The 12177-nt window shown below is 39.4% G+C and overlaps 1 protein-coding gene across 5 annotated transcripts in view; it reads right to left on the reverse strand.

The window, feature by feature from the left end:
• Nucleotides 1–12177, reverse strand: part of WDR64 (WD repeat domain 64) — a 94199-nt gene that overhangs the window by 63200 nt on the left and 18822 nt on the right. For all 5 annotated transcript variants that reach the window (XM_084979164.1, XM_021064368.2, XM_021064369.2 and 2 more), the window contains exons 5-8: nt 8488–8517; nt 7729–7839; nt 5057–5271; nt 356–490 (exon numbers count right to left, since the gene is read on the reverse strand). Coding sequence is in view for 4 of the 5 variants with exons in the window: in XM_021064368.2 (XP_020920027.2) it covers nt 356–490; nt 5057–5271; nt 7729–7839; nt 8488–8517 (491 nt within the window). In the remaining variant the exon portion in view is untranslated. The remainder of the gene's footprint in view (nt 1–355; nt 491–5056; nt 5272–7728; nt 7840–8487; nt 8518–12177) is intronic.

Raw genomic sequence — 12177 nt, forward strand, 5'->3', positions numbered from 1 at the left:
CGTTAACCACTGTGCCACGACGGGAACTCCTAAGAGTAATTTTTAAAGTACAAGGTTTTACCTATTGACATACCTATACCTATTTATTTTGGTAGATTATAGCAATAAACAACAAATGAGCAAAATTACTGTTGGGAGGACATATGTTCAGATTTGCATGGTGACTTCAATTGCCTCCTGAAAATCTAATTAATCTTTGGAAAAAATATAATTAATTTGGAAAAAGATGGAGGACTTAACATCTGATATTTCTAAAAAACAGTATAAATGCTCCAAGGCTGTCACAGGTTTACCCACTGGAAAACATCTGAAAGTCGCAGAATGTTTATGTATATATACAAACTGTCGTACTTACAAATTATCCTCAAGTCTCTTCAAGGATTCCAAAACTAATGAATGAACACTATCTAAGGAGCAGGATCCGAAGCAATTTAGAGCTGAAATATATCTAATTTTCATAACCCAGTCATTATGTAGCTTTCTTTTAACACTAGGAATTAAAAAGAAAAAAAAAGGGGAGTTATGTTAGACACACAAATACATTATGTCGTGTTTTTATCTGGTACTTCATTTTCACCTTACGCACACTCGAGCTGTGGTACAGCCTGCATGTGTAACGCTGTTGTGTGCATTATACCACTGTCAACTGAGTAACACTATGTTCACCATCTAGCACATTTTAAATGGAAAAATAAAAGGTTATTATCAGATTTTGAGCGATAGATTTGGGATTAAAGGAATAATCTAGAAGAATTCCAATCCAATATTCGCACAAGCGTCTTTACCCTACTGAAGCATATTTGTGTCATCCAAATGCAGGACTGTGTTTTCTATTTTTTTAACTTATGAGAGTCGATTCATTTTCATGTTTCCCATGGACACATTCAAAACTGAAGAACTAGGGAGTTTATAATCCTGGATCCCTGGTGAAGCTGAGGCTGGGACAGCCGTCCTATTTCGTCATCAAAGCCTTGCTCACCAGTACACAGGGCATCTGTGCCTGAGGCTTAGCATTAGAGGCCAAAACTTCTTCCATAAAACTTTTCTTGTCTCAGCCTTGAAGAAGCCATCTTCGTGGTAGTTTACTGACTTGTATTTTACAATGTTTTTGTTTTCTCATCAGCTAACATTTATTGAGCACCTATTTATCCCAGGTACCAAGGATATAAAGATGATTAAGATAAAAAGTCTTATGCCCAAGTTCCTTAGACTATAGTTGAGGAATAGACACACTTATAACTCAAGGCAGGAAAGTTTGGCAATGTTGGAGTAAACAGAGTCGGAGGGAGATTTCTTTTTCCATGCCAGATTGTGCAAAAAATTTCAAATGCTGTTAAGTTGGCTACTTTTTTTTTTTTTTTTTGCCTTTTCTAGGGCCGCACCTGCGGCATATGGAGGTTCCCAGGCTAGGGGTCTAATCAGAGCTGTAGCTGCCAGCCTACACCACAGCCACAGCAATGCCAGATCTGAGCTGCATCTGTGACCTACACCACAGCTCCCAGCCACACCAGATCCTTAACCCTCTGAGCAAGGCCAGGGATTGAACCCTCAACCTCAGGACTCCTAGTCAGATTCGTTAACCACTGAACCACGACAGGAACTGCGAGATCCTGGCTACTTCTTTCTTTAATTTCTACAATGTTTTGTATTCCAGTGTTTGCGAGCCACCCTTCCACCCCTACTCATTCAGTGAATGAATTACATGGAAATCAAATGCAGGGGAACATTAATGAAGGCTCCAGAATTTAACTACCCCTTTAACCTTAATAGTTTTCATTCTTTTGGGTCTCAGGATCTCCTGGTGTAAGAAAATGCCTCAACACTCAGCCTATATATATATATATATTATATAATATATATACACACACACAGGGTCAGTCTGAATAATGATCAGCTGCATAACTGAATCATCTACGCAAGAACCAATACAATCAGCATTCATTTAACTGTACTCATATTCCTCAAATTCCTCGGATCCCCCAAGCTCATTTTAGCATATCTAACGGAAGCAGAGATGGAAAACAGGCCTTGGAATTTTCTGACCAGTGACACACATCACAGTAAAGAGAAGATTCAGGTCTCAGCATCTATTCTGAGCCTATCATGATCAGAATAAAATGCTTGATAGTAGAAGGAGCAGCACATCACATGTTGGGAAAGATCCCCAGGAGAGCCTGATGCTGCGGTGGAACTAAGTCATACGGCTCACATACCAAGGACAGAAAATGGAACCAGAGCGTTAAGCACTGTATCCTTCTTAGGGTTCGAGCAAAGGCCTAGAATTAATTCCTCTGCAGCAATAGAGTAATGAGCTTTTGATCACATATTCTAACTCCGGGATCAGATATTTGTCATAATAATAACAACATATAATCCTGTACTTTTAAAAGTTCTTTTTAATCTGAAAGGAACACTTTGTACAAATTTTAGAAAGTAGAAAAACATCAAGAAAATAAAAATGATCTCGTTGAAGTTCTGAAGAGAATCATTGTTAACATTTTAGGATATTCATGTTCAATATTTTTCTAAGTAGAAATACACAGACACACATGCACACATATACAGAGGTCTATGTACTTTTTAATAAAACTGGATTCAAATGTGCATAAAATATTTCACTTAATATATTATGAACATTTTCCATATTATTAAATATTTTTCAAAACATAATTTAATGGAGATGCATGACATATTCTCTCATATGGTTACACTATGACTTATGGACTGCCCTTGATATCTTAAATATTTTTAGGACTCTGACAAAAATGTATTTTTTATATATATACACGTACTACATATGTATGGACATTTATAAAATCTATAAATATATTTATAGAATTCATATTATATTACATATTACATAATATCTGAATTGTTTATTTAAATGATTACTTATTTAAAATAATCATTCCCCTGTTGTTGGAGAGTAGCTATTTTAGTATTAGAAATAATCATACTTTTTAAACACATGGGGATCACAGGTCTCAGTGTGTAAATATTTACTAAGACACGTGACACATCTGCCCAAAGTGTTTTCCAGAAAGGAATTCAACCCATACTTTCACCACCAGCAGTATGTGAGAATGTTCACTTCTCAGCATTGTACCCATTTTTAATCTTTTCTCATTTTATAAGTGAGAAATTGTATCTGATTTTACCTTGTACTTCTTTGATTAATGAAGGGCTTATATTTAGTATAAAATGTGTTTTCCTGCTAATAAAAGTACTATATGCCTTACTCTAAAAACTTCTAAAACACTACAGTTATAAAGCAGACAATAGAAATCACCCATCATCACCTCATCAGCTGGAGATTCCTGTTATTAGCATTTTTACCTGATGATCATTCTGAAATGTTTATTGACTGCTTGTACTGTGTGTGCATATATGTCAATTACCTGTTCATGGCCTTTGCCAATTTTTATCTTGAAGAATTGTTTTTCATATGTCTTTTTTTTTTGTCTTTTCTAGGGCCGTACCCATGGCATATGGAGGTTCCCAGGCTAGGAGTCTAATCGGAGCTGCAGCTGCCGGCCTACGCCAGAGCCACAGCAATGTGGGATCTGAGCCACATCTGCAACCCACACCACAGCTCACGGCAACACCAGATCCTTAATCCACTGAGCAAGGCCAGGGATTGGACCCACATCCTCATGGATGCCAATCGGGTTCGTTAACCACAAGCCACAACGGGAACTCCTGAGGAATTGTTTTTAAATTGAATTCTAATACCTATTAAGGAGTATTAACCCTCTGTCGTATTTGTTATAAATATTTATCCCAGCTTGTTATTTACTGTTAGTGTTATCTTTTGATGTTTTGCACAGTCAAATCTATCAAACTTTTTCTTTGAATTCTGTATCCGCTGCTTTTATATTTAGTGTCTTCTTCCATATTCAAGTACTAGTAAACAATCACATGTGTCTTTTACATTTTGTCAGGATTTAATTTTTTTTTAATCTTTTGCCTTTTTCTAGGGCCGCTTCCACAGCATATGGAGGTTCCCAGGCTAGGGGTCCAATCGGAGCTGTAGCCACCGGCCTGCACCACAGCCACAGTGACGCCAGATCCGAGCCGTGTCTGCGACCTACTCTACAGCTCATGGCAACCCTGGATCCTTAACCCACTGAGCAAGGCCAGGGATCAAACCTGCAACCTCTTGGTTCCTAGTCAGATTCGTTAACCACTGAGCCACGACGGGAACGCCATGATTTAATTTTTCATTGAATGTTTTAATTCATTCAAGTACCTATAGATTTTAATTGTCAAAAGCACTTAAAATAGGAATTTCAGTTGTTAACTTTCCTGTCTATCCTCTGTTATGCTGGAAGTTCCTAGAGGTAAGGCATATTTCTTTTTCATCTTTGTATTTATAATTCCTACCATGGGGTCTGGCACATTATTTTAACTACATAAATACTTGAACAATGTCTATATTAAAACAATTGGAGGGGAGTTCCTGTCGTGGCACAGTGGAAACGAATCCGACTAGGAACCAAGACGTTGTGGGTTCAATCCCTGGCCTCGCTCAGTGTGTTAAGGATATGGGGTTGCCGTGAGCTGTGGTGTACGTCGCAGATGTGGCTCAGATCCCACATTGCTGTGGCTCTGGTGTAGGCTGGCAGCAATAGCTCCGATTAGACTCCTAGCCTGGGAACCTCCATATGCTGCCCTAAAAGGACAAAAGATTAAACAAAAAAAACAAACAAAAAAAACCAAACAAACAAAAAACACAATTGGAGGAGTTCCTGTTGTGGCTCAGAGGTAATGAACCTGACTAGTATCCATGAAGGTGCAGGTTCGATCCCTGGCCTCACTCAGTGGGTTAAAGATCCAGTGTTGCCATGAGCTGCAGTGGAGGTCACAGATGTGGCTTGGATCCTGCGTTGCTGTGGCTGTGGTATAGGCTGCAGCTTTGTTTCGACCCCTAGCCTGGGAACCTCCATATGCTGTGGGTGTGGCCCTAAAAACCAATACATAAATAAATTAATTAATAATAAATTAAATAAACACAGTAAAAAATAAAACCATTGAACTATGCATGTGATAACCTTACCTTTTAAAGTTCTTTGAGTCTAAGACCTGACTTTGTGATTTGTGTTTGGATTTTGCCTGCTTCAGTCCAAAGTCATCACTGTTTACCGTGAATTTGTTCACGAAACCTCCATCATCCCCCAAGAGGATCTCATCCCGGCAGAGCTGGTCAGGCAGGGACGCCACACACACGCAGAGGAGGCAGTGATCCATGGGCTTTATGACAAAATAGTTTTCCTAGAAAAGAAGAACACTATTCATAAGTTATCATGGTGCTCTACGTATCTACATGTTAACTTTAAATACTGCTCTTATTATTTGATAAGTTTTCACTTTCTGGTGTTTCTCATTTTAGATACTCCCATTGTTTTTTGTTTTTCCTTTCTTGGCCGCCCCCTGGCACATGGAGTTCCCAAGGCAGGGATCAGATCGCAGCCACAGTTGTGACTTAAGCCGCAGCTGCGACAATAGTGGATCTCTTACCCACCGTGCCAGGCGGGGATGGAACCTGCGTTCCAGCATTTCCAAGATGCCAATGTTCCCATTCCCCACAGTGAGAACTGCTAGATAGTCCCTCTGTTAAAGGAACTTGCAAAAAACAAAGTTAACTCAGTAGACGTCCAGGAACACTCACTGTAAGCGCAACATCGTGCTTTGGGGAGTTTTGTGGGGAAACTGTTTGAGGTACCTATCTCTGGCTCAATCAGTGAGGTTTTCTGATGTATTACTGTGAATATCTCTTTCTTGAGGTTGCAAGGCAATATTAACAGGAAGCATGAAAAAAGTTCAGGTGTTAAAAGACCCTTGAAAGCAAAATGGATGGTAAATTGGAAAATCTAGTATAAAAGTCCTAATTATTTTACAAGGAGAAAAATACCCTGACATCTGCATTTACCCAGCAATGTTCAGCAAGTATCTATCAAGCGGACTCTGTCCTACTGAACTGGGTTCACTAAGCTGTATAGCCACTGCTCTCCTGGAACTTAGATTCTACCTAAGAGAGAAGAAAAAAGTCCTTAAAATTCTTAAAAATTTGTTTTGTTTCCTATCGAACGAGGGAGACTTGAACATAGGTAGAGGTTCATTCAGTCATTCAACAAATATTTACTGAGCACCTACAACATGGCAAGAACTGTTTTAGGCACGGGCTGTATGCTGAGGAACGAGTTTCTGACTTTGGGGCGCTTCTATCCTAGAGGAGAGACAGATGAATAGAACAGATAAAATCCAGATAATGGGATGTGCACTTTATTTATTTATTTATTTATTTTGTCTTTTTGCCTTTTCTTGAGCCGCTCCCTCAGCATATGGAGGTTCCCAGGCTACAGGTCTAATCGGAGCTGTAGCCACTGGCCTACACCACAGCCACAGCAATGCCAGATCCTTAACCCACTAAGCAAAGCCAGGGATCAAACCCACATCCTCACAGATACTATGTTGGCTTCTTAACCTGCTAAACCACAATGGGACTCCTAAGTTATTTCTTGATCCTCTATGTTCTTCGAAGTCAGCCTACTTCCTGAGGACATTTTTAAAAAATTTTTTTATTGGGGCTTTTTAAAATAACCCAAATACTTAGTGATCTCACCTTTCCCTGAGTTCCTGCTGCACTTGTTTTTTTTTTTTTTTTTTTGCTGTATAATTTGCTCTACCATTATGTTATATATATATGTTTATTTATGAGATTCTTCAAGACTGAGGTTTTTTGCTTTGGGTTTTTTTTTTTTTTTTTAGCTCAGGAGACTTTATTACTACACTGTGCAATGTCTGCCTCCCCCTCTAGCTTAATGTTTTGTTTTGTTTTCTATTATTATTTTTTCATTTTTAGTATGCTTGATTTATAATGATACATCAATTTCTACTGTACAGTGACCCAGTTGTACATATATATACATTCTTTTTCTCATATTCTATCATGTTCTATCACAAGTGATTGGATAGAGTTTCCTGGGCTGTACAGCAGGACCTCGTTGCTTATCCATTCTAAATGTGATAGTTTGCAGCTATGAACCCCAAACTCCCATCCAACCCACTCCCACCCCCTCCCCCTTGGCAATCACACGTCTGTTCTCTATGTCCAGGAGTTTGTTTCTGTTCTACAGAGAGGACCATCTGTGTCATATTGTAGACTCTACATGTAAGTGATGTCATATGTATTTGTCCTTCTCTTTCTGACTTAGTGAATTTTATTTGCATGCAGGGAAAATATTCATTACTTCTATACATGTGCAGATGCTCAATAAATACTGTAAATTGGTTAAATGGTTAACATCTCAGCTACCGAAGGGGTAAACATTACCATCTGACACTTTATTTTTTTTTTTTTCCCAGAATTAGGCATTTGATTTTAGTGATTTTCTTACCAAATGAACCTGGACTGGAGAGAAAGGCTTGATAACACAAACATAATCAGAAGATAATACTTAGATTCAGAGAAAGGTATAAAAGAAGAACTAATCATTTTCTCTCTTGAAAACAAGTCAAAACAAATCAAATCAGACATGCACTAAATGCAAAAATGTTCCTTTTCAATGAAGACTCGTGGAGTAGGAAAGCTGGACTTGATTATTTTAGTTAAACCCCCTCATTTTATATATGTAGAAACTGATGTTCAGCAGAGAAAGTGGGCTGCTCATATCACACCGCAGGGAAAAGACAGTCCGATTTCTATGAGAACTCCTCTTGGCACAGTACCTGGCTGCTCCCTTGAGCTTTATAATCCCAGACAATAATGGTCCTTTCAGTCGTAGCAACAATTCGCTTCAGCTGCGAGAGGTAGTCACATCCTGTGATCCAGGAGGTGTCCTGATGGAAAAGCACAGGGTTGGAATTCTGTGTTGGGGAATATTGTGTTTTGTTCTATCACATAATGACGCTACCACAGAGTAGATTAGTTACATTAAAAGCCCCGCTTTGGAGTTCCCATGATGGCTCAGCAGGTTAAGAACCCAGCTAGTGTCCATGGGGACATGGGTTCAATCTCTGGCCTTACTCAGTGGGTTGAGGACCTGGTGTTGCCATGAGCAGTGGTGTAGGTTTCAGACACGGCTCAGAACCTGTGTTGTTGTGTCTGTGGTATAGGCCAGCGGCTACAGCTCCAATTTGATCCCTAGCCTGGGAACCTCCATATGCTGTGGGTGTGGCCCGAAAAAGAAAAAGAAAAAGTGAGCAGTTAGAAATGCAGGCAAAGCTTTTAAACTGGTTTCCAAGGAGTAATCAGTTTGATGGAGTCTCTGCAATCAAATTAACTCAGAAAAAGCAATATCTGTGTCCTCTTTCCTGTGGCTTGAGGTTTAAGTTCAGATCCTGGTCAGTAAAGATAAATTACGATCTATGAAAACATCTCATTCTTAGAGCCGAGCCGAGTCATGCTCTTCATTGAGATCCTGATTAGTTATGGAGGAACCATCATCAATCTGTTTGCCTTAATTAGAAACTTTTTCACGTACTTACTGTAACATTGGTGCTGGTCTGAACTCTCATCTATGAAAAAAAAAAATGAAGAGAATAATGAACACTAGTTGGCACTACAATTAAAGATAAAAATGTTAAAAAGGAAACCATTAAAAAATGAAAAGACAACTTTACAGAATGGGAGAAAATACTCACAAACGATGCGACTGACAAGGGCTTAATTTCCAAAATATGCAAAAAACTCATACAACTCAATAACAAAAAACAAACAACCCAACTGAAAAAATGGGCAGAAGACATGAAGAGACATACACACCAACAGTCAGGAGGCACATGAAAAGATGCTCAACATGGCTAATTATTAGAGAAACACAAATCAAAACTACAAGGAGGTGCCACCTCACACCAGTTAGAATGGCCATCATTAATAAATCTACAAATAACAAATGCTGGAGAAGGTGTGGAGAAAAGGGGACCCTCTTACACTGTTGGTGGGAATGTCACTTGGTGCAACCACTGTGGAAAACAGTATGGAGCTTCCTCAGAAAACTAAATATAGAACTACCATATGAGCCAGCAATGCCACTCTTGGGCATATATCCAGAGTAAACTTTCATTCAGAATATACATGCATCCCTATGTTCATTGCAGCACTATTCACAATAGCCAAGACATGTAAACAACTCAAATGCCCATCAATAGATGAATGGATTAAGAAGATGTGGTGTATATACACAATGGAATACTACTCAACCACAAAAAGAATGAAATAAGGTCATTTGCAGCAACATGGATACAACTAGAGATTCTCATATTAAGTGAGGTAAGCCAGAAAGAGAGAGACAAATACCGTATGATATCACTTGTATGTGGAAGCTAATATATGGCACAAATGAGCCTATCTACAAAACAGAAACAGACTCACAGACATGGAGAACAGACACGTGGTTGCCAAGGGGGAGGGGGAGGGATGGTACCGGAGTTTGTGTTTAGTAGATGTAAACTCTTACACTGAAAATGGATAAACAACGAGGTCCTACTGTATAGCTCAGGGTAATATATATATAATCTCCTAGCATAGGCCATTATGGAAATGAATATTTTAAAAAAGAATGTGCATATGGGTATAACTGAGTCACTTTGCTGTACAGCAGAAATTGGCACAACATTGTAAATCAGCTGTACTTTAAATTAAAAAAAAAGATGAAAGTGCTGGCTCTAAAGCAACATAATATCTGCTTGGTTTAATCTCGCTTCTCATTTCTACTCTTGTGAGACCCTTTGTCTTCTCTGCCTATGAGAAATCTAGCTGTGCGGAGGACTGCGCTGTTTGCTTTGGGCAAATCTATGCCTCTGTGGCTTGTCTTTAGCCTGGTGACAGTGCTAATCATAAACTTTATTAGTTATTTTTTCCCTCTACTTACAAACTGCCTCACATTCTTTAGCTTTTCAGAGCAATATTTGAAACCAAAAAACTGGGACTGGAAAATAATCCTAATGGAAAGGATAAGAATGCTAAACAGGGCAATATGGAAAAAAATTCATTTCATTTGAAAACTTTCTCTCAAGTTACTGAGACTTAAAAACTTTCTATCCAGTGTGTTTTCTCTTCTACTCAATAAATATCTCCTGAATGAGTAGCATATCCTAAATACCACACTAAATACTAGTTCGTTGAGCTAGTGTCTACATGAGCAGCCTCCTACGCCTGTAAGTTAACCGAGCCCAAAGTTGAGGTAGGGAAGTATATAAACGACCCAATTTCCTTTGCATGTGCAAATGGACTTGGGGCAAGTCCAGAAGGTGGCTGCCCAGAAGGATGGACCGTGTGAAAGGAGAAAAGTAAATCAATAATAACATCGCTAAAGCTGTCAGCTGTGGTCATCACAGATTGCTTGTTCATCTGAAGAATTCCAAAATGCTTTCGCAGCCATGGACTTCTTTCTAGGTAGGAAAAATAAGGTGCTTAAAGAAATTCCTTGGAGTTCCTGTTGTGGCTCAATGGTAAGAACCTGACTAGTATCCATGAGGATGCAGGTTTGATCCCTGGCCTTGCTCAATGGGTTAAGGAACCGGTGTTGCCATGAGCTGTGATGTAGGTCACCGATGTGGCTCAGATCCCACGTTGCTGTGCCTGTTGAGCAGGCCGTCAGTTGTAGCTCCGATTCGACTCCTAGTCTGGGAACCTCCATATGCCACACACGCAGCTCTAAAAAAAAAAAAGAAAAGAAAAGAAATTCCTCTTTTATTTCTCGATTTCCATCTTTATTGGAAGTAACTTATTTAAAATAATCTTATTTGCTCTAAAAGTTTCATAATCCTTATAGATACCTTATGAATTTTTAAAATCCAGCCTTTTTCATAGGAATTTTTATTAATGCCATTTACTCCACCAAGCCCTCCAGAGAGCACCATGAAAATCCTTAGATGTATCGTTTCTACTTCAAATAGGGCCTAAACTGTGGGTATAAGATATTCTGCATTATTTGGAGTTCCTGTCGTGGCGCAGTGGTTAACGAATCCGACTAGGAACCATGAGGTTGCGGGTTCGGTCCCTGCCCTTGCTCAGTGGGTTAATGATCTGGCGTTGCCGTGAGCTGTGGTGTAGGTTGCAGACACGGCTCGGATCCCGCGTTGCTGTGGCTCTGGCGTAGGCCGGTGGCTACAGCTCCGATTCAACCCCTAGCCTGGGAACCTCCATATGCCGAGGGAGCGGCCCAAGAGATAGCAATAACAACAACAACAACAACAACAACAACAAAAGACAAAAAGACAAAAAAAAAAAAAAAAAGATATTCTGCATTATTAACGGCTGTCTTTAACAAATTATTCCTGTGATGTAACCTACTCAAATTACTTTCCTCAAAGAATGTACCATCCCATTTTTAATGTATGCAGCATTCAAAATACTATTTATTCCTGGTGTACATCATCTTAAGGGAATTAATTTTTTAGCCATCTTTTTTCTCCAACTGCTTCATCTTATATGAAACAGATGTGAAGATCTGCACGTTTGTGACTGCACACCTGTGCCCCTGTGAGCACGTGTGCGCGTGTGTGTGTGTGGTGCATCTCTGGAAATAGGATAATGCCATCTCACTTATTTCATGTAATACTGAATGACTTCATTATGGAGACCATGGTTTTCCTTCTCACAGCTTTTCTTTAGATATCATATTCATTCTATTTTGGAGGAAATAAAGGTAAAAAATGAAAAAGGAAATAATGCACCAAGACAAAGGGAGATGGAGGAAGCTTTTCATTCTTAAATGAGGTGAGTCCTTTTTATTTTCACATTATTTGTTCATAACTGTAATTGCCAACCTTCACCCAGTGTTTACAATGATGTTAAGTGCTCTATGTCTATGAACTCAGATAAGTAAAGGGCACAACTGTCCAGGGAGGGATGTTCCCTGGGCTGGACGAAGACCCGGGGCCTGGAAATAAAAAGGCAGCCCGAACAGCGAGGTGGGGACTCTGCTGATGCTCGGCCCCTGCTCAGCATCCGCCCCTGCCCCTCTAGGCGTAGGCTGCCCCCGCCTCTGACACAGTCTAGCTGCCTGGGATGGAAATTCCTGAAAGCCTGGAAATTACTGTTGAACTTGTAATCGTGTGATGATTACTTTAAAGCTATTGTATTTGCGTAAAGCTTGTCTCTATTGGAAAAGAAACTAATAATTGGAACTATTTCTCGATACTTTACACCAAACATTTATTTTCATGGTGAAG

This window comes from Sus scrofa, chromosome 10, assembly GCF_054392235.1.
Source record: "Sus scrofa isolate SSC_HxYL_T2T_F1_AM1 chromosome 10, Sscrofa_HxYL_maternal_Yorkshire_Landrace_v2.0, whole genome shotgun sequence".
In the NCBI taxonomy this organism is placed as follows: Eukaryota; Metazoa; Chordata; class Mammalia; order Artiodactyla; family Suidae; genus Sus; species Sus scrofa.